This window comes from Poecilia formosa, unplaced genomic scaffold (genome assembly GCF_000485575.1).
Source record: "Poecilia formosa unplaced genomic scaffold, Poecilia_formosa-5.1.2 Scaffold6, whole genome shotgun sequence".
NCBI lineage: Eukaryota > Metazoa > Chordata > Actinopteri > Cyprinodontiformes > Poeciliidae > Poecilia > Poecilia formosa.
In genome coordinates, this window is record NW_006799945.1 from 5606299 (window position 1) to 5632745 (window position 26447).

General features: G+C 36.4%; 1 protein-coding gene across 2 annotated transcripts in view; it reads left to right on the top strand.

Annotated features, from left to right (window-relative positions):
• Positions 1-26447, top strand: part of pappaa (pregnancy-associated plasma protein A, pappalysin 1a) — a 98781-nt gene that overhangs the window by 37756 nt on the left and 34578 nt on the right. For both annotated transcript variants that reach the window (XM_016680491.1, XM_007569584.2), the window contains exons 8-14: positions 2860-2988; positions 3105-3196; positions 5609-5805; positions 14901-15011; positions 16493-16628; positions 16914-17127; positions 20492-20666. In XM_016680491.1, the coding sequence (XP_016535977.1) occupies positions 2860-2988; positions 3105-3196; positions 5609-5805; positions 14901-15011; positions 16493-16628; positions 16914-17127; positions 20492-20666 (1054 nt within the window). The remainder of the gene's footprint in view (positions 1-2859; positions 2989-3104; positions 3197-5608; positions 5806-14900; positions 15012-16492; positions 16629-16913; positions 17128-20491; positions 20667-26447) is intronic.

Consider the following 26447-nt stretch of genomic DNA (forward strand, 5'->3'; position numbering starts at 1 on the left):
TTAGGAGGAATTCCAGGGAAAAAAACAAAACAAAAAAAAACTAGTGATGAAATTTGTTGTGACACTGTGATCATATGCTAATTATTGTCCTTTTATAGCATATCAGATGTATATGTCACATTGAATTACAGACATAAAGAGACACTTTCTTCATTCTATGTTGTGTAAAATAACGTCATATCGATGCAATTCAAAAATTATATCAAATCATTATATTATTTAGCTGATATTTATTAATACCATCTATGTATGGAGCTCTATGGAAAGATGAACTCACAGAGCTCTGTTACATCTGTTCCATTTCTGCTTTTTCATTCTTAGCTGCTGAAAGTGGCAACACTTTACATCACCAGTTGCAGTTGGGTCAGGGGGAACCAAGCACTCACCTAATTGAAAACAGGTTGAATCACACATTGAGTAGTTATCTCGCTCTGAGGGACAGCACTTTGACCCTTCCCAACACAGGGGCAATATGACACACAGTCATGGGGTATATGATCAGTGCACTGCAAAACAAGGAAATCCTGGAGATAAGGTTGAGTAGATGTTTTTGTGAACTATACCGGTTACTTTGTTATGGCATTCCATGTATTCCTTTCCTACCAGTTTCTAACACCCTGCTGAGGGATACTGGATTGCTTTTGGGGCCTCGTTGCACAGCCTGCATCTGGGATCTTGCCCAGTGTGGTATATCTGGGCCTCTATTGCTCTGGTCCTTTAATATCTGGTCCTGCGCTGTCATGATCAGTTCTTTTGCATTGTTCTTCAGACCTGTCGTATCTTGTGATTGGCCACTTCTGTTAGACTGAGCCGTGAGTGCTCTCACAGAGCCGAGTAGGGATCTCAAGCTTGACAGGTGGTCCAGTGTAGTATTGTTGTAAGAGAGTGCGTGTCAGAAGACTATTGAGCAAGTGTGTGTGAGAGTTAAACACACCTGCCTCAAATTATTGTTCATTCACATAGATATGTGCGCTCAGCTCATTCTCACTGTGCACACAGATTGGTTACTGCACGCTCAAGTTGGTGGCATTAACAATGGCAGAAAGAGAAAAGAAACAGATTTATTTTACAGTTGTAGACCAAAAATGCGGCAAAGCATCATTTAACATGAACTACTGAATAAACACTGAAGTGCTTTGAACAAATTAAAATCATTAAATGTAATAAATATAAAACAACAAATACATGAGGAATGATCTCATGTTCAGCCACTTCTATGTGTCCTGCTTAAAAATGATTTGCTTTTAACAGCTGTTAATCTAAAAATATGTAATGTTTGAAACAGTTACGCAGACTTTGAGGACTGACTTTTGGTTTTCCAAATTTTCTCAGTTGCTTTGGTGCATTACTCACTTCATTATTAACATTTGCACAACTGTTCATGCATTTATTAAAACAGTTAGTGCAGACTCCAAAACCTAGTTAATCTGCAAAAGTGAGTCAGTTGTTCAGAATCGATAGCTCATTCCTCAAAAACAAGAGTTCATGTTAATGAAAGTGCTGAAATCATGTTCATGTAAAAATATATATATATATTTATATCTCCTATGTTTTGCTTTTTAATCTTCACACAAAGAAGGAAGTAAGTTAGCCAGAATGTTAATAATGGGAACCTATTGTCAATAACCTAAATACAACAATTTTAAAACTGTTCTTCAACAAAACAAATGTGTTCTTGTACAAAGGAACTGAGATGAGAAATTTTAGGCTTCCCATATTGTTATGTAGATGAGGTTTTGTAGGAAACCTTTTGTTCTGCCTGTGTTTGAGAGGGTTCTGCTTTTCTAAAAATCAAAAATGCTGAGGGCTCATCAAAGTTTATGACTTTCCTGTACACCACTCAAACACTTCCTTGGTTTAACTGCTGACTTTGGCCTAGAGTTTGATGAGTCAGAGTGACTTGGCATCAGTATTTGCTCCTGGTGGTAAATTGCATTTACACTGAGGATTATATAGCTGTATTGGGAATAGTGGTTTAAACTTATGTTTATTTGTTAAGGTCTGGGGACAAGAGTTGGCTGACGTTCTTTTGTCTATGTTATCCATTACCGCATTTGAGGGTGTGTTTGTGTTTTTCTACTAGGAACATACTACATATCCTAATGATACATACAATGATATTCCTTTGAGGATTTTAGTATTTTTGACTAATTGCCACTGCATTGATGGCATTGATGGCGGAATTGTCAAAGTAAGTCAATGATACTTAATGGTCCACATGAAGTAATCTATGACAAGCCCAGTGGACTCATTTACTCATTTACTGATGACTTCCCCACCCATTTACCAGTGTTTAAAACACACATAACAGATAGTAGCTGTGATTATAACAGTTAATTATGACCCCATCCTTCTGTGCACTAAATAACATAAAATCACACTTTTTGTCTCAACTTCTTCGTAGTGCCAACTTAGTCTAGCTAAACAAAATGTTTTACAGGAACTACTTATATTTTTGTCCTTGTAGTTTTATATCTATCTATCTATCTATCTATCTATCTATCTATCTATCTATCTATCTATCTATCTATCTATCTATCTATCTATCGATCTATCTATCGATCTATCGATCTATCGATCTATCGAAATAAAATGGAACAGTACTCTGTTATTTGCCATTGATCTTATATCCTAATACACTTTGATAAGTGAGCAAAAGAAAAATGGGTTGTATCTCGGGATGTGCAGTCTTTTCAGCATGTGAGCATCTTTGTTGGCTGAAGTTGTAACATGAAGAAATCTCACTATGAAACAGAGCATCTGTGCTATTATCTGATTTCCTCCCCCCCACACTAGATTTGTTTTTGATTACTTGGAAATATGAATTCTCTGTGATTTTAGTTTTCACTTTCTGTGTAGAGACGTGGTACTGCATGTCCCATACACCTACCAGATACAGACGGTCTCCCATGTGGGCATGAGTGAGCCCTCTCCGCCTCTGGTGCATGAACTTGGGGGTCCCTATTGTGGAGATGGACGAATCCAGAGGTAAGGGCTTGAGTAAAAGATATAATATTTTAAATGGATCAAATACACTGTTAATTGAAATGATACATAAAAATCTCATTGATAACGTTTTAAGCACTGTTTCTATTTTATTTTAGTTTCAAGGGAGAGGAATGTGATGATATGAACTCTGTGAATGGGGACGGCTGTTCCAGTCAGTGCAAGGAAGAGCCCTTTTTTAATTGCGTTGGTAAGTCTTATGAATTAAGTTATTTTAAAAAATAACATTTGCAATGATGCTGATGCCAATGATGGTAAATAGCTATATTTCCACCCAAATGTCATTCAAATTTTGAGCACACTTTTAAAATGTTGCAAAAAAGGAAGAAAATGTCCATCTTCTGGTTTTGAAGCAAATCAACCTGACAACACAGAGTTAATTTTATCAGATATTTATGTTATGCATTACTATAACCATCATTGGTCTCAAAAATAAAATCAAAAATGGTTTACATCCCTGCTGGTATTTGCACAATTATTTGCACTATTTTTACTCATTTTAAAAGACATTTCTGCTGTCGATGCACATCTGTTTTTCTATAGTGCACTAATATACTTTGTTAATAGTCTGTTTTCCTTTTATTGTTAAGCTCACAGCCACATTACAAATATTAAAAAAAAATAACATCATCCTACTCAGTTGCACATCCCTTGGCCAGTATTTGTATGCTATAGAATACCATATTATTATTATTATTATCATCATTATTATTATTACTATTATTATTGTTGCTGTTGTTGTTAATTGTGGGGGTTTTGTATATTTTTAACACTTTGATCTTTTCTGTGAAGTTATCTTGATGCTGCTGGTAAACCTGAATTTCCCCACATTTTGACAATAAACACTATTTTTGCTTTTACTGCTAACTCCACTGTTTTTTCAAAGTTTACATTTAGTCAAATCTAGCTTAGCTTAAATACTTAACAAAACTAACAGCCAATAATGTTTAATGCAATATTGTGTCTATAGTTTGATTTTCAGCTTGTAACCGCCCTTCTCCCTCCTCCTGGAGGTCTTTCCTTCTTGTTGATGCACTCAGTCACCTTCCTCCTCTTCTATTATCTGTTTATTGTATCCCTCTTCACATCCAAATACAATATCAATGTATCCTTCCTTTCCTGAACTTGTTACTCCTCTCTCTTCAGCTCACACATTGCCCTTTGTTCCTGCACTTTTCATCAGACACTATTTGAACTTCCTCTTGTCTCGCTCTCTCTTCTTGCCTACTTATTTGCCTGTTTCTGCTTAGTGAGTGGCAGAAAGCTCTTCTATATGCCCCCTCAGTAGCCCCTCGTTTCACCGTTGCCAGAGCACAAAACTGACTTGAGCTTTTGGCCGTGCTGGAGATGGCTGGAATTTCAAGGAGGAGGACCCGGCCAACTTGGCACAGAATACCGCCTTTCCCCCTAACTGGAACCCCACCGGCTGACGCTGCTTTAGCTTAGACCACTGGGGCCCAGGCAACCTTCCTGCTTCACTCCCCTTTCCTCCAATACACAGGCTTTCAGTTCCAGACCCTAACTCCGGGTGGGATGTCTGGAAAAAATACTGCTGTATCTTTCTTTTGCCTCTTGACTTTGTCTGCACCGCTTCTTCCCTCCTCCTCTTGTGTTGGTCTTTCGTGATTTCATTTACTTATGCTCTCCCTTACATTCTTCTTTGCTCCCTTTTCAAGACCCTAACATACACTTGGATTCCCAAGTACATCTAAATTCACCCTTCCCTTCCTCCTCTTCTCATCTTCCTTTTTGATAAAGCAATACCACAGGTGATGCGTTATTAGGTTTTTGTGTTACTGCTCTTTGTGGTCACACATAAGAGTTGGAAAGGGATGGAAGATGTCCAGTAAACTTACCTCAGAATGTCAAAGTTGTGAATTCTGGAAATTACAGAAATGTATTTATTTTTTAATTGTCCTATCCAAACACAAATATAAACCTTTGTTTTTTTCATATGCATACATCAAAGTAATATCATATATGAAATGTATTTACCCAATGATGTAATTCAGTTTCCTTCATGTAGCCCCAAAATTCAAATATGCACTTAAATGTGGTCTTACTTGTAAAGGTTTCTAGAAATAATCTGCACGTGACTGAAAACCAAAAGTGTAACATAACATAAAATGACTTATCGTGTGGCCATACACAACAGTATGCTATAAATTTTACTATCTTTATGCACTATATAAAGCAGGACCACAGCACAGACAAAATCCATACTTTACTCATGTGGAGGTGCATAATGTTCCACAAAATGTTCTTCATTTCGTCATGTTTAAATATATTTTTTTATTTTTTTAAATAAAAAAAATATATATATTTAAAAAGATATATTTTTTTAAATAAAAATGCAGCCATACATGGTAAGATAAGTAGCAGTGCAATAGTGTTGACATAAATACTGAAAACACTTGAAAATAGGTATAAAATTTTTAAAAAAAAAAACAGGAAATGTCATGGTCTGGAGTTAGTTTTTGCAGGTTTGTTTTGACAAAGAAAGTGGCTGACAAAAAAAAATAAAATCTTGATTGGTACTGTAAAAAATGGTATTTACAATTAAAAACATGTTTTAAATGTACATTTCCTGTACCCTTCTCAGAGGAGCCAAGCATGTGCTACTACTATGATGGCGATGGGGTGTGCGAGGACTTCGAGCGAGAAACGGGTGTGAGAGACTGTGGCCTCTATACACCCAGTGGTTTCTTAGACCAGTGGGCTTCCCATGTTAATGTCTCCCATGAAGAAAAGCCATATTGCTCTGGGGATGTGGCTGCTGGGTATCCTGCTGTTACTAAGGTCAGTTCATACAGAAAAATGTGCAAGATTAAATTCTTTATCAATGTCACACTACCTCAGTGTAATGAACATTCTCAACAACATAAAAGTGGTCAAGGTAATGCGTCATAAAATAAGCTACAATCAGTTAAAAACTGTTCTAGGACAAAGTGAAACAATTGTTAAAATCCAGAACAATTGGGCAGCACCTCCTGTAATGGCTGCAGCCTTAAGCACCATCTACCTTTGTCTTTGGATGGGCTGTACAGAAACAAATTTCATTTTGCTTCTGTACAATGACAGAAAAGACTGATTATGATTCTGAGGTCATCCGGTCTTACAGTGTTCAGGTATTTTGTCTATGTCACACAATCACACACATACCACAAAGGGAAGTGACATGCCTCCACATCTTAAAATTTACCAAATTGATTTCTTGAACAATGTAAAAGATTCTTATCTTGACATCTATTATGGTGTGTGGTTGATCACTTCTTTTCTTTTTAATTTAATATCCACATTCCCATCTGCATAGATTTTATACAATATTTTCATTTGGAGAAAAAAAAAAGTACCATTTTCTTGTATCTGACATCTACCTGCTACATTCTTCCCAGGATGTGTGGAAATAGTTTTGCTCTAACGGGTGGTAATTTCTCATAACTAAACTAACCTGAAAATCAACTATTCTTCAATCAATTCCATTAGAAAACGTGAATCAACAGAACAACTATTTGATCTCTTGTGTGTTGTACTTCCTAGACCAAATCAAGCCCTCAATTTTACAAGGCAACAACAAGTTTGTCTATATCTAAGGGCAGCAGATAGCCTTAAGCACTCGATTTAAGTTTTCAGAAACCTGATATAGGTTTTGAAAGCTATTTTATTTTGTGCATTTGGATGATTCTTAGTTAAAATCAATACAAATAATGGAAATATATGTGATTAAATCCAAGTAATCTAGAGGAGAATAAGCAAAACTAAATGTGATCTACAGTTTTATTGAGAATATGAAGTGCTATGCCAGAGTTGTGCCTGCCAAAACAGTTTTGCTGTGCTGATGTAAACAGTTTATTTTAATTAGTTTGAAAGCAGTTAGTATGGTGGGACCAAATGACTGGCTGCATTGAGTTGGGGTCATCAAAATAAAATGGTAAGAAGTGAGATTTAATGGCCATGGCTGAGGTTATTTTCTAAATTGTATTTCTTTTATGCAACATATTTATCTAAATAGACGTTTTTGCGTATATGACGTTTTAACTCAGACATAAGTCTTCAGATAACTTCATTGGTCCTCCAGCTCCACCTGGTAAACATGTGACCAAGATATTGGTGCCCTTCTACTGAAAGTTAGCAAAACTGTTCTCTCAGCTTAGACAAAACACACATTGTTGCCAAATATCTCTATCTCTTTTCTATTTGATAAGTGCATTTTTCAAATGGGCTCCTTATGTGAGTGCAGTCATCTGAACTGCTTTGCACCGTATTGCAGATTAGATCAGCCTTTCTCATGACATAAAGATGTCTGGGTTAAACTCTGCACCGTGGCCAGTAGAAAATAACATTCCAACTGTTTTTTTGTGGTTTTGATATGAGTAAGAATAACTTTATCATAACAACAGCGCATTTTCTACACACACGAGGTAAATCCCTAATAAGCATTCTATAAGGAGAATAGTATTAAGCCCCAACACAACTTTGTGAATTAGATTAACAATCTGGTGATGCAGCAGACACCACCATATGCATAAACAGTCCAATACAAGTGGACTTTGCCAAATTTGATCTCTCTAAGGGAATGAGCACCGAAACCCAAACTATAACATTTTGTGCCCAAGTACCTTAGATAAAATATGAAGCTACAGATGCTAATAAATTAGAAGCTGTGTGGGAGCCGAACGAGTTGGCTATCTGGAAAGAGCTGACATCTTCCTAAGAATTGAGCAAGGACTGCAGGAGGGTTAAAAAAAGAGAAAGGCCTTCCGAATAAAGTTTTGAATCTTTTTTATAGAGTCATGAAAATATTTGTACATGAGTCAAAGTCTGTGTGCGAATTAAGACAAAATAATGAGAAAACCTGGACAAGTAATATTAAAGCCTGATTTATAGGCTTCGCTCTTTGGTAATCAAGCTTGTACAATTACATAGTCATACAGAAATATGTGTTCAAGCATACATACAGTCCCTGTCCTGCTTCCATACAGGTTTATAAGGTAAATCCATATGGGACTGAAATCTACTATTTTTGTCGCTCTAAAACAGTACATAATGTTTCTCCACTACTTTTCTGCAACATGCTTTAGGGGAGCTACAGTCGAGATCTGGCCCTCACAATTTACTTTGGTGTGTTTATAATTATCTGCATGTGTGTGGGCACGTTTTCTCATATTCTTGGGTTCATCAGTCAATAGTCCACTATGCTTGTGGGGTACAACAGTTTATTAGGACTAAGATGGCCCCTAAATTTTAAAAGGTTGTTTATGGGTTATTAGGACTTAGGTTTTAGGGTTGCTCTTGTTAAATGGTTGGTAAAGAGCTTGATCATGCATAACAAGAGTAGACAAAAGTAAAAGAATGTATAGTGCAAAAACCTTACTTATACATATGTGTGTGGAGGAGCTTGTGAAAGTGGGGAGTCTGCATTTGCATTCAAACACCAAGATTAAACATCAAACCGAGTGATTTCTCTAGAGAATGCTACTGCCCTCACAATCTCTCAATGGAGCTTTAATTATACATTAGCAACAGAAGGGATAAGCCTTAAATGCTGTCACACAAAAGGCAAGTCATATGTAAAATTAAGCTACCTTGGAATTTCAAAAACACATATAAGAGGCACAATAGGGAGTGGGATAGTTAGACATTATCATTAACTGGCCTAGTTATGTTTCAAATAGCAAAAACATTAATAGTTTGTATTCGAGACAGAATACAACTAGGGACTGCTGCAGGGAGATATTTTTCTATACTATTTCTTCTCCAGCTAGATATTCAGGTACATGAATGAGATACTTGCACACAACTTGAATCACACTCTAAAATGAGAAAGAGAGAGAGGAATACTAACAAACACAGAAGCTTAAACAGTCACTGACATTATGCTTCAAGAGGGTAGCAAGGTCAGCTTTTCTGGCACTTGCTGTCCTTCCTAACATTCCCTTGCAAACCACAAAATCCTCATCAACCATTTGGCACTGACATAAGCATGTGTTTAGATTAAAAAGAGACCTCTGAAATGGTGTCTTTTTGTCTTTTTCACTATAAAATATTGTAGAAATACAATAAAAAAAACATCCTCTGCTCATAGTGAGACATTATTAAATATACAAAGTTTTTACAATGTTTTGTTGAACATGTCATTAAGGACCCATTTTTGTAACATTGCACACACTTCAGTCCTTATGTGAAAGCTACTTATGTTTTTCCTGATGAGACTGACAGACAAACTGCATCTACTCATCAGCTTGAAAAGATCAGTTTGCACAGTTTGCCACTGAGGTTGTCTATCCTCAGCTTCAGCACAATGGGACGGTGAGCTTTGGTAGGTATGGGTGGCTCTGGGTGCAAGAACATTACCTCACACACCGTGAGCTTACCAGCGTTCCAGTAAACCATGGGATGGTGCTTGGAAACTCATACTTTCTTCTCTCTGTTTCTCTTTTCTCCTTGCCACAAATGTCTCACAGATGCTCACAACTGTTTACCGAGTGCAGGCTCTAAATGTGTATGTACGCCTTCATCAGAGAAAGAATGAGAACTAGCAAAGACAAAAAGAGAAAAAAAAAATATTTGAAAGTAATACGGTGTACTTTCAATTACTAAATAATCATTCTAATTTGACTTTTCATCAACGAAAGAAAAGCAATTTGAAGTTAATGATAAGTTATGAAAAGGTAGGTGTTTTCTTTCAGTTTCCATACTTTGAAACTAGGCACACATCAGTCAAGGTTTTGTGACCACTATTAATTGTCAAATTTTTATAAAGCTGAATTCTCTTTAAGAAATGTTATTGACACTCTGTCGATACTGAGAATGCTAATTCTGGCTTTTACTATTGTTGTAACATAAATGATTGATTAGCATTGCAAATTCTTAAATGTAGGCTCTTTGTGTATTCCCTAGATAATATAGACCCAAATCTTAAGTCTGACATTTCAAAAAGACTGGTAATGTTCCCAAATCAAGCACATGTCATGGCACACAGAGCTAAAAGCTCCAGTGGAAAATAAAACAACAAATAAACAGAACAACAACGAGCAACTTCCTGGCATTTATTAAAGTCAGCTCTTGATCAATAAGTCTGTCAGTTAGGTGAATCATTCCCAAGATCATTTAGTGGCTGCTGTGTTCTAGAAACTAGCTTAGTACTTGACCTTAATAGTTGTGACACAACCAAATCAAGAATTAGACAATAAACAACGAAAGATTATTTTATCTTTGCTTCAGATTGAATAGCTGTGGAAAATCAGTACCAGGTGATATTTTAGGTAAACTAATCTTTGTCTCTAATTTCTGGACCAATATCTCATTTCTGGAGTTAAAGACAATTCTTGTATTGAAAATGTTCTCATAATTTTAAATATTCTCATAATTTTCTTCTTTAAAAGACTTTCAGCACATTTGGACCATCTCTGAAGAGGTTTCTCACTCAGATTATTGACTTGCATCCTAAAAAGGTGCTTTCCAAAGTCTGAAGATGTTTGAGTAAAAATTTAAGCCAATTAAGGTGCTGCATGCTCGCAAAATATGTATGTTTAAATTCTGACTTTTACTTGGTTGCATACGTGAAAACTCTAGACACCCAACAGAGAGAGTCTGCTGGTGAGGTGCACTACACAGTAGAAGGGTTATTGACATAATTTCTCTGCCTTTGCTAACAGCTCCCTTCTGTGTTTCTTGCTTTTTAAGTTTATTGTTTCACTTTATGTTGTTAGAGTCTTTTTACAGTACAGACATAACTTTGGGGCAGTGAATCTGACAGTTTCACTCTCACTTTCTCTTTAACCCATTCGGCTTCCCCTTGGCTTAAGACGCTTTAGTCTCCTTTTATCTGAAGTGGTGATTTACAAACACCAGTTTGTGTCTGCCGAACTCCAGTTGACAACCCAGCTGGTAAATATTAAGACCATGTGTGTAACTATGTGCAAGGGAGTGTGTTTGTGTGTGTTTTGAAGCTTAGTTGCTCACCTTCTGTCTAATGCAATTGTGAATGTTTGTTTTTATTTAAAAAAAGAAAAAAGAAAAGTGAGAACTTGTCTATTCAAAACAGATTTAAACTTTAACTTCTTAGGTCAAATTGCAACCTCAGAGCTTCCATAGTAAATAAACAGTTATGTTTTTCAGTAATGCTTGTCCAACAAATTAATAAATCTTTGGGTACCTCAGGGTTTTGCACATTTTTTTATTTTCACCATTTAACCAAAGCCAGCCATGTTCTGAGGATCTTAAATCCATGTGTGAAATGTACTCAAGATGGATCAGGGATGGTCTTCTTCAGACCATCTTCAGTGGTGGTCTTGGACACACTCGTAAAAATACAAGAAACACTGAGAAAAAGCTGATTTAAAATGTATATTTTTAATTGACATGAGGTGACTCTCTATAAGCGTCTTGCTCACCTGAACGCTTATCTGCAAATAAAAAAAAAAATAAAAAAACTCTTCTGCAAGCAACATTGCCAAAATCAAATATCCGTCTTTCCGGAGCATTGAAGAAAAAATAAGTTTGTCATTTCCCAAGGTGCTCACTTGCGATTTTAACAATTATTTGTGGTTCCCCTGCATTACGGAGCAAGTAGTCATTCTTTGTAGTTCAAAGTTTTTTTGGAATCAAAAAAAAAAAAAAAGATTTTTTTTGAAGGGCAACGAAGCCAATAGCCAATAACGGTATTCTTCTTTATAGTAATGCAAGTAACTGTGATGTTTTGACTAAATGTTGCTGAAACAGCACTCATATTTTTGCCACATTTGTTAAGTCAATGTATCCTTAATGTATTGATAATAGAGGTCAAATGTTGTACATTTGCAAAATCTGTGTAAAATGACCCCATTTTGCTGCATACACTATGCCAAACAGAATGCTATAAATGACCTGAGACTCATACTCCACTCTTCTCGGCAAGAATCAATGAATCTTTTTACTGTCCATGGGACTTAGTATTGAGCATGCACTCTACTCCTTGGAAAACACCTGTTCATAGTGCACTCTTAAGTGTATTTACTCTTCCTATCGTCAATAGATTTATACTTAAAAATGTATAAGCTGATGAATGGTAAATGGACTGTTCTTGAATAGAGCTTTATCTAGTACAAAAGACCGCTTAAACTATATTCAGTCATTCACACATTCACACGATCGTGGTGGTGAGCTACATTGTAGCCACAGCTGCCCTGAGCCAGAATGACAGCTGTCATACGTTTGCATGAACCTAAATAAACTTAAATAATGAACCTAAATTGTGGTCAAAATTTCATATTATCTTTTCCCCCTTTTTCATTGTCCTTTTCTCTTTTTCTTTTTCGGTTCAATTAAATATTGCTCCTTTGACGCCAGCATTGCTTTGAAGGACATAATTTAAAACAATTTGAAACCGATCTTTAAATTCAAACCATACATTAGACATTTATAAATGTTCACAGACAAAATAACACAAACGGTTTCTCAAAAAAAAAAAAAAAAACAAAACAAAACAAAACAAAACAAAACAAAACTGATGGCCAATTCTCAATCAATAGCACTGGACTGGTGTATGTCACACATCGTTTTATGACGAGAAGATATCGGAATTCCAAATCCGGCTGGTTCTGGTTTGGATTTTTCCGGTTTTGTTGAAGCTCTTTTTTTCTTATAACTCTTATTTATCCTGAAGTGAAAAAGTAATCGTGCTTGCTATTTCCAACAAATAAGGCCTAAAAGAGACATTCCATAATTTCCTAAAAAATGCCTCCTACAGTGAACTTTCACATGGCCTTTTTTGAACCCACTCTTTGTAAAAGTTTATTGATGAACAAATAAAACTTCAATGAAAGTAGGCACCTAAGTGCTTGACGGATGGAAAGTTGTCTTGCTATCAACACCCTTCCTCCCACTTTTAACACTGGCACCCAATCAATGACAAATTCATTCAGATTACTGTGATTCTGCACTCACATGGGGGATGGTGGAGTGGTGGGATGAAAGGAAGTGTAATGAGCCACGGGTCACACGCGAATTGCCTCCCATTGGTGTGATGCTTTGTAAAGAGGGGGATGTTTGCCTGTGGGCAGGAAATTATGTGAGGAGGAGGAGGGGTGCTCAGAAAGGTCTAGCTGGTTCCACCTGTGTTTACATGAACAAATCGTCCCTTCGTCTCACAGTGCTTTTCTCCATCTGCCCTGCTAGTGAAGTTTTGGCATTGGAAAAAGGTCATCCACAAGCAAAAACAAAGTTTTAAGATAATTTAATGTATCCAACTGGAGTGACAGAGTTGAAGTGTCAAAACTGTCCCCAAATGGGGCTAGAAAAGCCATTCATGTCAACTAATCTTGTGCGGTGGGGGGTTGATGTTTTTTTGTTTTCAACCGCATTTCTGATTTTTGCCACTTCAGCTCTGAGTGGAAAGGTCATGTCAACAGATTCAAAGGACAGATATACTGACGTATAGCTGGTCTGGCCAGTTTTCTACTGTGGCAGGATCTTGCAGAAGCCTCTCTAGCAAAACTCTCATGTTACTGGTGTCTCATTTCACCAGCTCAGGGCAGCAGCCGAAACTCATTGTCCTTGGTGTGTGTCCTTTCTTCTCTTTATCTTTGTTTATCCATTGCTCAATAATCTTTTACAATCTGTATATATGTTTTTGTCCCTCTGTTACCTAATTCTGACCTTCCCACATTTCATGTAGCTCACACTTTTCTATTTTTAAAGCATTTTGCAGTGGTAGTGGTAATGAGTTACCACAAATCCAAAGTAAGGATACCATGATTTTTCTCTTGCCTGTGTTATCTACCCAAATAAGGCGATGCCTTCAAAACTGTTGTGAAATAATCTAATTTTTCTCCTGCTTAAATGCAACTCACCAGTTCACTCAAAATATTTAACTTTGGGTTGGACCTTTCAACATGAAGGGCCTTACAAAAGTTTTCACACTCTGTACTTTTTTCATATTAACCAATTAACACACCAGAAAATGGAGGGATAGGGATAGTCATTGAGAGGTTTAAAGACCCCAAAGTTTAAAAACCTTACAAGGAACCATTCATTACATGATCCAAAATGCAAAGCTATAACAACATGGCTTTTAATGTAAACCAACATGTGGGGGAAGGGGCCCATTTCATTAGTTTTCAAGGTCTACATGCAGTGATGTAATGTCATGCAGAAATATCATGGTCCTCTTTAAATATGCAGACTTTTTACTGTTTTACTAGTTAAACAAATGGTCTTCAAAAAACTGGCAGTAGGTTCAGGGATTGATTTCCAGTCCGTCTATAAACCAAAATCTCAATCTGCATAATGTATAACAGCCCCTACCAGCAACCCAGCTTCACCTTGCTGGAGTCTGAGTCAAAGTGGACCAATGAGCCCATGCACCCGGTCCAGAGTCACTCTAATCGCTTCAGGTTTGATTCCTCTTAGATCTTTGGCAGTTAGTTTATGTCTTTCAAGAGTGTTTCATACGTCTCAAAGACTTTATAGTTTTTGAGTTGTTAAAAAGTAAAATGATTTATTAAAAACTAATAATTTTTTAGATCCATTTTCAGATGTTGATATCTCTCTCTCACACATATAGCCGCAATCTGACTTTCTACATTCAATAAGAATTTAAGTTGGCACTGCTCTGATTAGGAAAATATAAGATAAAGAAAAGATTGCTATGGGTAAAGTTTATTTAATGGTTAAGATGAGAGCCAAATGCAGAGAGCAGAGGTAGGCAGGTGAAAATAGACAGCATTTACTAAACAAATTAGGAAAATCAAAAAGAAGAAATCCTAAGTGGAACACAAGTAAACAGGATAAATGGAACTTGGTTGAGCTAGACTGATGTGCATTAAAGATCAGACTGGGGGGGAGGTTGATAACATAACTATTTTAAGAGCATGATGACATAAATCTAATGAAATAATCTTTATTTCATGCAGACATGTCTGTCCAAAGTCTTTGACTTATCTGATGGAGTCTCCCAGTATGCATGGTTCCCTTGTCAAGAGGCTTACAGACAAAGATCGGAATATTCTACGTACTGGCTGAAGGTAAGATAAATACTAAATATATTCTCAAGTGAGAAAGTGAAACTTCTTGTGCGATACTTGATGTGGATTGAGTTTTATTTCTTAGTATAATTAGTGTTATTCTACCTTGAAGAAAAAAAAATCCAATGTTCCAAAACTCCAGAGAAAATCAAGTTTTAGATTTGGTTAAAATCGCCATGTTTCAAATGAAAAAAGATCCGACTGGCATTGTCAGACATTGCATTTTTGAAATTGGTTTGTTTTAGAGTATGGATTTGGGAAGCTAGGGTTTCATATGTAGCAATTCTTCTGAAATTGCAATCTTCAGTTTATACAAAGCCCATTTCAAAAGCCCTAACAATTCATTTTGTTTGTAAGAGATATGGAAAAGGAATGAGAAGCATTTTATAGCGTCCATAAACCAAACTGACATTTCTGTGGAATTTGGGGCTGGCATTTTTTGGCACACCGCATGAGATGTAGACAGTACTGTGGGTCACATTGTTCTTTGATTTTGAAATGCCAGTAACTGAATACAAACTCTCAACCAATGTTACGTCATACCATTTGTGTTTGTATTAGTTAAGGCTAGCAAAAGTGACTCGATGAGAGACTCTTCCCACATGACAAATTCCAATACCTGATTTTGAGGAAGGACTGAGGGCTAAAAAGTTGATTCAATAAAGTTAAGACATACACATGGAGACGGAGTGTAAGCACAATATTTTGTTGGCAGTCGTTTCAAACCAGTGTCAGTAATGTCAGTTTACAGACTGCAGCGATGCATTTTTTCATAGCAATCCTGGGCGCTAGTAGCCTGGCCATTGCCTTCATACACAATTCTGTTTGGTTCTCATCTTCTTTCAGTGGTGCATCTGGGATTTGTCCCATTATGGTTGATTTCTCAGGATGCATTTCATATATCATAGCCCTACTCTCCATCTGGTTGTTTATGCAATTTCCAGTGAGTTTCATATTATAGGTCCCTTCACGATCGACACAGCGCTTTACATACGTCATGGCCAAGCAGCTGGGTAAAATTAGATCCAATTGTTTAAAACATCAACAGAGTCCACACCACCAGAGCAAGCAATTGTTTCTCAATAGCGGTACAAGGCAAACCGTAGATCAAGGGGCTTGTTACTAACTGACTTCATTTCATCGTTTATTGTTATGTGGTTGGAAAAGCAGCACTGAAAAACAAAAAAACAACTACTTGGTAAGTACCAAAAATTGTCCCAGCATCAATATGGCCTTCATTTCGGAATTAGATTTTCCAAATTTGGGACAGTGTTTCACATTTCAGTGATCATATTGGTTGTGAAAATCATAGACAGTGGCTACCCAAATTTGGTGTTAAGGGGCCTAAGAAAACAAAACCATTTAAAGGGATTTGAATGCCTTGTTACCAACATTGTTCAAAAAAGGGAATAAAGTGAAAAAAAATCTAAAAATCTAGATGAACTATTATGTGAAAATGCATTTTGTTTTCTTTCATTTAGGCAAACTTTTCTCATCCCATGGTGGCTGCAGCAGTAATTGTACATCTGGCTGCTGATGGGACAAAGTTCATTGACCAGACACAGTGCAACATTACTGTTCAACTGGTGGACACCAAGGATGGTTTCCATAGTCTAGGTGAGAACTCCTATAGCTGTTTTTAAGCTCCATCCCACTTCATATACCACACTTTCATATTGAAAAGAACAACTTGGATCCCTAAAACAACAAGGCAACTTAAACTGTAACTCCTTTTTTTTGTACTGTTTGCTTGTGTTGCTTTTTTAACATCAGCATGCTGCCTTGTTTAGACATCACTCCTATTTTCTGAATGGAGACAGATTCATTCCCACCACCCTTATCATTTACTCTGTTCACTTTGTTTTGTCTTCGGCACTGTGGCTTCTAATAACATCTCCACAGGTGAGTGGCATCTGAGCTGCCGCACCAACCCTTTGGTGATCCCCGTGAGCCATGACCTGTCAGTGGCCTTTTACCACACCAAGGCTATCCTGGTCATGTTTTCCTGTCAACTGGTGGCCATCTCTGGCATTGGCCTGCGATCCTTCCAGTCGTTTGACCCCATCACAATCAGTGGTTGCCAGAGTAATGAGATCTACAACCCCACAGGACAGAGGTGAGAGATCTGCCAGCTAAAAATGAATGTGTGGAGTGGTAAAGATGTGTGCCAGGGAAAATAAGTAGTTGATGCATTTTTCATTAATGTCATGGCATTTGGTGACAGTCCATTGCAGTAAGTCATGTTTTGCATACATTCACAGAGTGACGAAATCCAAAAGATTACCAAATTTGAGATTACATGAATCAACAGAACTGAATGGGGAAACAATAAGAGATTTCCAGTCTTGCATTTAATAAACCGACAAAAAATGGTTTGCATCAATGATTACACAATCAAACCAGTGCTAACATCATAACTGTAGGAAATTGAGCAATCAATGTACAATTGCTTTGAATTTGTGGTGCAGTTCTGCAAATTTTCCAAAAATAAAGTGTCTGAATTGCCTCTAAGCCTAAATTGTGTTTACTGTGACAACTTGTTTTGTATCGAGCTTGGCTAAAGACCACAATACATTAAAAATAACTTTTTCTTTAAAAATCAATAACCAGTTCTTATCCTCTCCTTTGCCAGTTCTGACCTGTCTGGCAACACAATTTCAACTTACACATCAAAGGGGTTGCCACATCCAGAATATTATTTCTTAACTGGTTATATTTCTCTGTGCTCAAAATATTTCAATAAACACACACAAGATGTAAAAATGTGTATGTATATTGTTGTAAGTGGTTCTGTGTGAATGGACTATTTGAATAGATTTTGTGTTGTTTTTTTGTTGTTGTTTTTTTTTATCAGTGCCAGTCAGACCTACAGGGGATTGCAGAAGTTTGAATTCGGCTGAGGATTTTTTCATATGTTGTTGCACTACAACCACAAACTTAGAAAATCTTCATTGGAATTGTCCGTGTTTTATTATCACAAAACATTGCATAATTGTAAAGTGAAAGGAAGATAATATGTTTTTAATTTCTTCTCATTACAAATAAAAATCTGAAATGTATGTCTTACATCTACGCAGTAATGTTACTTCATGCTTCTGCAAAAAAAACAACATTCCAATAGAAAATTATGCATTTTTATGGATGCAATGTGACAGAATGTGGAAAAGGTGAAAGCTTATCAGCTATTTTTGTTTATTCCAATAGTATTTTTCAATTAATCCAGCATTTAACTCGGGCTCAGACCCTAATTCTCCTGCTCGTATTGACAAGGTTCTGCCTTTTTGATCAACACCAATCTATTGCCTCTTTGTCATCAACCTTCCAATTAACCACTCTGCTTTCACTTCCCGTCTGTCTCTTGTACTTTTCCACACATCCTCCTCCTCCCATCCTTCAGCTCTGCTGTTGTTCTGCCATCCTCACATCTTTTTCGTTCACATCATCTTCCTTTACCCCTCAACAATCGTCTCCAACTCCCCTTTTTTGTGCCTCTTGCTCTCGCTTTATTCCTATCATTCTCCTGTGCCAAACAGCACATTTCCCGTAACAATTATTCCCTCACTAAACACCACATCCCTTTTGTAACCGAGTTCTTAAAAACAGGATCTATTAACGTGACTCAGTTTTGTGTTCCACGCGTGTCTGTGAGCAGACGCACATGTATGTTTTCCACTTTGTTTTTTGGATTTACTTTTTACCCTTTCCACCAAAGAAAAGGATCTATGTGTGTTTAATACTATACAAATACTACATTGTATTTGTTCTTTATGTTATGTATTTTTCATAGGCAATCCTTAAGAAACTCTATTCTTCAAACTTTGCTTCCCTTATAATTTAGCTTAGTTATTAGTATGTTATTGCTTGAATTTGGTTAATTGATTGCAAGAAACCTGAACTGGTAATAGCGTTAGGTTTGAGGGGTTTCAACAGTTTTTATCCTCGAAGCAAATGAGAAGGAATTATAGCATTGAAATTATGCTTGCTTGCTCATTGTGTTAAAAAAAAAAAAAAAGGTTCTGTGGAGGAATACTTAAACATTATTTGCATAAAACTGTTGCAAATATAAATATAACCAGAAAATTGAAAGTTATCTGTTAAAAAGAAATACGCTAATTCAACAACAAATTAAAAGTCAACAGTGAAAATAAAATAATGGATTGAAATGGATAACAATAGTGGTTTTGGTACAGCAAGTGAAATTATAGTACTGAAAATTCATCTCTGTCAGTTTTACAAAAACTTCATAGAATATTAATCGTTAAAATAACATATTTTACTTACTCTCCTTAGAAAAACAAAACTTTTTTTCTTACTGCCTGACATTACACCAGACTTTTCCAGCCTTCACCTTTTTTCTGTTTTTGGTGAGTTAGGATTTGTCATCCATCTCCTGTCTCCGTTCTTCTGTCTACTACCAACATTTTAACCATGACAACATCTCTGTCTCCTGGTGTATATAATGTATTCACATTTTTGAAGGAGGAGGATAGTTTTCCACGTAGTTAATTGTAATTTATGTCATAAATTCCAGAGTGACTAGCAGGAAACCACTAAGAGATTGTATTGAAAGCCAAACTGCCTACAGAGGAGGCTTCAAGGTTTCCCTGGTTTGTCTGTTAAGGCTCTACATGAAAGGAGCTTTTTTTTTTTTTTTACCAACATGCTTTATAAACAGTCTTCACCAGCTCACGTTTGTGGTAAATCTGATGGCACGGGAATACAGTAACACAGAGGTAGAAAACAAAGAGCACAGTGTGGTTAATATGATGGCTTCCATCAAGTTATCTGGAAGACAAATGAGGAAAGAGAAAGTTTATGTCTGCATTAGGAGACAAAAACCAAAATGGATGAAAAGCACAAATCAACTCATGAAAGTGAAAGTTGATGATTTTTTCCCCCGCTCCCATTCTGCGTTTTCCTGTGTTCTTGTTCCTTCTCTCCCTGTGTCTCTCATCTTGCCTCCCCCAGTATATTTTCCTACTTCTCTTTCCCTACAGTATAGCGAATACCTATGCCTATACTGTATAATGTGGATTGTTGTAAAAAGAAAAAAAAGAAAAAAAAGGTGAATGGGGAATCCAGGAATTCCAGCACCAATAAATGCCTTCTCCATTTCCATTTGGCTACAAAATTCACTTTTGGCCGATTTCTGTCGTTGTAATCTGCAAGTGGTCTATCCTGTTGCTTTTAATTTGCCGACTATGTCTGCACCGACACCCCTTTTTATTCACATATGGCAGTCTGCTTTCCATGTGGTTTATTGATTTGATTTGTTAAGCAGTCATTGATGGATGAATGTGGTTCACTCAGTGCATAATTTGTTTGTTTGTGAGCAAATGTGTGACTACTTCCATGTTTGCATCTGGAGTGTTAGTTGGATAAAAAAATGCCTCATGTTTGATGCTTCGCATTTCCTCTTACTCTTTTCTGTTACTCTTGCTTTTTCATCCCTACCTTCTACTACCCACTTCCACTCACAGTTGTGTACATTATTCGTGCGAAGCCATTGACTGCCAGGAACCCTTAATCCGCAATGCAGAGCTAAAGTGCAGTAGCCCTGGTCGCCACTTCTACAACGGAGACCGCTGCACCATCTCCTGCAACTCGGGATATGTCCTGCAAGTCCACCAGGAAGACGACATCATCAAGACCCAGGTGAACACACAACTACCTATGTGCTCTTAATGGGAGTGGAGCAGCTCTAAGCACAAGAATGCTAAATTGTGAACATGCTTACCCCTGGGTGCAAGCACATTTTTTCCAGCAGATGGAGCATGCGTGGAAACATAAATTCATGAATGCCTCTATACACATGCACAGGGGGCAAACTCAAACTCACAAATGCCCACTGAGCAAAGGTGCAAACAAGCTTGTTCCCTTCTCTACTCTCAAAACTCTGCATTCTTTTGTCACCTGTGAAAACTAGGCTTGGCAGGTCCAGCCTCCAGGGAGGGTGACATCATAAAAATCCATGTAGATCAGTGCACCAGTCTCCTCCAGCAAATCTTTCGTACACTTAAAAACGCACATATGTATACGTGCACATCCACTTATTTTCTTCAAACAGAGACATAAATGTGTGTAGTCTTCTGCTAAGCATACTGCACCATCACCTCGAACAGTCACTTTGCATTGCTACTCCGTTGGGACAATGACATCATAGAGTAGTGTCTGCTCTCTCTCCTTTGCAGGCATCTGTTAAAGGGCAGACACTTGCTACCACAAAATGGCATTCATTAGATGTCTATGCGTAGATAGGACACACATGTGATGATCACAGTAATTTAAAAGCAGTTTTTTTCCACAATCAGGGCATAGATACAAGGCACACAAAGGATCAGAATAAAACACAGTCTTTTATAAATTTAGGGTTAATTGCATCAAAGCATAATAATAAGCATCATAGTGGAAATTAACAGAGCCTAATGTACTGTTTAATAACCATGATCAACTGGAATGTATGTGTGATTGAACTGAAATTATTCATTGTTTTGTAAAGTGCCTCTCGATTATATTTGTTTTGAATTGGTGCTATATAAATAAACTCAAATGAATTGAAAGACATCCACAAATACACTAGACAAACAGATAATGTATAACATCAATCTCTAAAGATTATAAAGCAATTTAATGCATTATGAATGTAATGTTCATTATTCTACAGTGACATAAGGAATCACAAGGAGATAGTAGTTACGACAGCTGCTTGATATCCTGGGAAAATCCACCCAAAAGTCCGACCGTGCCATACTCAGGGAAGCTGCAAATGATGTAGTAGCTACAACTTAGACTCTGCAGATTGTAGTTACAAAGTTTATTCTTAAAGTTACACAGCATGTTCAGAAAATACTTCAAAATAATAAATATTAAGTTTAATTTAGAGCTGCCAGGAGAAATGTTGCCTGAAAAACGTTGGCTTTCCACCGCCAAGTCTGGATTCAACTGGTTAATGTCTGCTTTGGTTGTACCCCAGTTTGCAGGGTCTCCAGGTCTGTGAGTATGTAGGAGCTTGAGTTGTTTCTCTGGTCATTGCTCCCATTATGTTTACAGCAACACTCAACAATGGAAAACCTTGAGGTTGTGCTTTTGATTTACTCAAATAAACCCAGATGTATATTTTTTGTCGTACAGAAATGAATTACCGGCTCAAACATAGTGAAAACGATTCAGATTAGCTGATTATTTTTGCTCTAGTGTAGAAATGGCTAATGTTGCATCTGTGTCAATGTCTTAATGACAAATGAGACCAAAGTTGATGTGTTTGGCTAATATGAGTAGCTCATTGTTTGGTGAAAAATCAGGACAGCATATTGACACAAACTTCTCAAGTATGGTGATGGAGGACTGAGTCAATCACAAACTCTCTGAAAACCAGCACATTCTAGAACCACTGTGAAGGCATTTGTCCATCAGCTAACTGTATCCCCAAACTGGTATGCAAAGTAATGACAATGATCCTAAAGATGGGAGAAACTCCACAAACTAAACAGCTGTAAAGGAACAGAAGTAAATTCCTCCACATTAACATTAGACTTATAACCACATATAACAAACTCCTAGTTTAAATTACTGCTGAATGTGTATACTTCACCTCTTCATTGTTAAATAAATAAAATGTTTAGGTATCGATACAGAAAATTTGCAATACAAGAAAATGTATTTAAAATATCTTGTCTAGTTTGTTTTGGAAAAAAAACTACATTCACATTGTGTGTGTACAGCTCAAAAACTTAGAATAGTGTAAAAAAAAAATTACATATTTTTGTTTGATTCTCATCCCAGAAAGTGAAGCACAGATTTGTTACACACTGCTTGAAACATTTTATTTTTTCTGATTTTCATAATTATGGTTTACTGCTACTACTACTACTACTACTACTAATAATAATAATAATAATACAAGTCTGTGTTTCAATAATTAAAGCTATACATAAGGTCAATTAGATCCATATATTTTAAACTGAAATATCAGGATTGTGCAAGGTATGTTCAAGTTCTGGTCAGGACAGTTTGCCGGTTAATTAACCACAGCAATACCATTATCTTTAAACCAGCTTTTCGTAACTTTGACAGTGTGGGAAGGTGCCAAGTCCTGCTTGAAAATGAAACCATCATCTCCATAAAGTGTCAGTGAAAGGCAGGGTTAGCTGAAAGCAGAGTTGGAAAAACAACTGCAAAGGACATGGCACCCCGAATCATGACTGACTGACTATGGAAACTTCACATTGGACTTTAAGCAGCAGGGATTCGATGCGTTACTCCCTACAGATTCTGGGACCTTTACTTCCAAATGAAATAAAAACTTTACTTTCATCTGAAAAATGGACTTTGGACTACTAAGCAACAGTCCAAGTCTTTTTCTTCTTAGCCTTAGTAAGACAGTTCTGACATTGTCTTTGATTCAGGATTGGCTTGACATGAGGAATGTGACATTTGTAGTCCATGTGTGGGATTTATAGTAAGATGGCTCTTTATGCGCTGATTCCAGCCTCACTTCACTCTGAGAATCTCCCCCAGATTCTTGAAAATATTTTGCTTGACTACACTTTCAGGTGGCATTATCTCAGTTTGCAATACTCTAATTTCCTGGGACATTACATTTGAGGTTTTCGTTATCTGTTAGCCATAATAATCAAATTGGCAAGAAATAAAGGCTTGAAATATTTATCTTCAAATGTAACCTGTATTTTAAGAGTTTCACTTTCTAAAACGAGACAGAAAAAAAATCTTAAACTTTTTCATAATTTTCAAAAGTTTTACCCGTAGTTGGAAGTGTCAGTGCTCCTGTGAGGTTGGTATGAAGGTCAAAGTTAAGAGGCTTCATAAAGCAACAGTGGAGTGAACTGTTCCATTACATTTCTAATGCTTGCAATAGTTCTCCATTACGTCTGCGCATATTTCTAAGTCCATTACATTTTTGATTGACAGGGCGCCATGTAGCTATTAATCAATGTCAGCCCATTTTGGTGGTACATTATGCTTTTCAAAGATGGAGACACAGGAACATACTGCAAATGTCAAGCAGAAGAAGAGGAAGCAGAGCTTTGCTAAATACCATTTGCTGGATATTCAATTCAAGGCAGAGGGTTAGGCTGTCTTTACGAAGGATGATGAAGGAAATCAGTAGCATAAAGAAAATAAATACTATACACTTTTTTCTAATTTGCTTCCATGGGAAAAAAAAAAAAAAAAAAAAAAAAAAAACTATTCTGTCAGATATTTTTTAATTATTCAGCAGACATTTAAAAGGTCTTTTCTTATTTCTGTCAAGTTCCTGGATCCAAAGATTGGCTAATTGGGATTGATTAGGATTTTATAAAATTGACAATTCAAAGAAGCACAAATACATTGCATTAATATTCAGCCTCCTTCTGCTCCTTTATATAACTAAAGTCCAGTGCAACCCAGTTGTATCAGAAGTCCCCTAATTGGTAATATAAAGTCAATCTTTGTGTAGCTTAATCTCAGCATAAATGTCTTTTCTGTGAAAGCAAAGTTTGAGGTCAATCAAAAGGAAAAAAAAAAACCCAAAAAAACAATGAAAACTAAGGAACTCAATGGACAATCAGAGATAATGTAAAGTTTAAAACAAAATCATGTTAGAAAATAATATAACAAGCTCTAAACACAGTGAGCACAATTCAATCATGAGTTCATCACTTTTGCACAACTACAAACCTAACAAACATTGGATTCCCTTTAAATTCATAGGCAGGAGAATGAAATCATTAATTAAACAAACTGGAAAGATTCTCATGGAAACTACACAGAATGGAGTATCTGTGAACATCTGTGGATACAACAATTAGTTATGCATTTCATAAATCTGGCCTTTATTGAAGCGTGGCAAGAACAAAGGTATTTTTGAAAGAAATACAGAACGTTCTGTCTGGCACATGACATGTTGGGGGCACAGCAAACGTGGCAGAAGATGATTAAGTTGGAAGAGTTCAAAATTGAACTTCTGAACACACAAAATGTTATGTGGATTCCACACTTTTCTGATTTTTATTTGTTCAAGTTTTTAAAAAATGCCTATTTAATTTTCCTTCCGCTTCACAATTATTTGCCACTTTGTTTTGGTCCGTCACACACAAATCTAAACAAAGCACTTTGAAGTATTTATTGCAATGTGAAAACAGGTCAAACTGTTAGACATAAATACCTTTGCAAAGCACTGTAAAACTCTGGAAAAGGAAGTTTTAAACAAAGTACTTAATAGTATAAGGTGGCATTTAATCATTTGTATCTTTCCGTCTTTTGTTAGTCATTAGTCTGTAAAACCACAAACTTCCACTCTAAAATTTAAACGTGCAGTGTTAGGCACAGTCCTGTTTCCTTTCATTAGCCCATTACATTTTTTTTTCACTGATGACAAAGTGGTTCTGGGAAAACCACCTTCTTAGTTTCTATCTTGAGCACAAATCTCTTCCCTTCACATGCTTGATTTGTTTGTGTGTGTTTCACAGCTGTACGTTTTTTCCTACCTCTCTCTCTCTCTCTCTCTCTTTGAAGTTGCAAAGGAACACAAAGTGCTGCTGCTGATCAAGTCACATCATCTTCATTCTGAAGTTTTCTTTTAGACATTTTACAGCCTTGAACATTACATTTTAAAAAGTATTTCCTGGCCTCAACTAGTTTTTTTTTTTTTTTTTTTTACATTATATTGTCTCCTCGATATGAATCAAATATAGATGACAAATTTCCTGTGCTCTTCCGTATAGTAACTTGTAGTGTGAATCAATATCCATTACAGTTTAATTTTAAGGAACAATTGTTATGTGTTTTTTGAGTGCATAACAGAGATGTTTACAAGTCATCTTTTTCCTAGTAAAATATAAAGTCTTAAAGGGGCAAGTCTGAGTCAAGGCCAATTCAGAGAATGGCCGCCTCATCAAGTCCTTTTTTTTTCTCACTCAGAGCTGCAGAATTTTGTAATTGTATTGAGAAATCATTGTTTATACCAACTTTTAAAACTAGAAGATAGGCGGGGCACATCCTGGACAGATCCATTACACATTTAAATTATTTGTTCTTAATTCAAAATGATGAAAATGTTTAAATTGAAGGTGTTAATTCCAACATAATGAATGCTGAATAGAGTAGTGAATAGGTGAATGTTGAACTTCTACATGAAACAGGAAGTGCCTTTATATTGATATTTACAGTCAGAAATATTCTTTATGATGCAATGAGCTTAATGGCGAGAGAATTAGAATTTCAGAGGTAAAGTTGGGTTAGTTTTGTTCTGCAATGATCCATAGTAGTTTAATGCAGTGTTCACTCAGTTGTACGTTAATGTTCTCATTATTGTGAAGCTACTGCAAACATGAACATAAGTCATAATCCACCAGTAATAATCAAGCGTATCCTTTCACAGTAAGAAATGTATTTATGAATAGAAACAAATATTAGAATGATGTGCTGACATATACA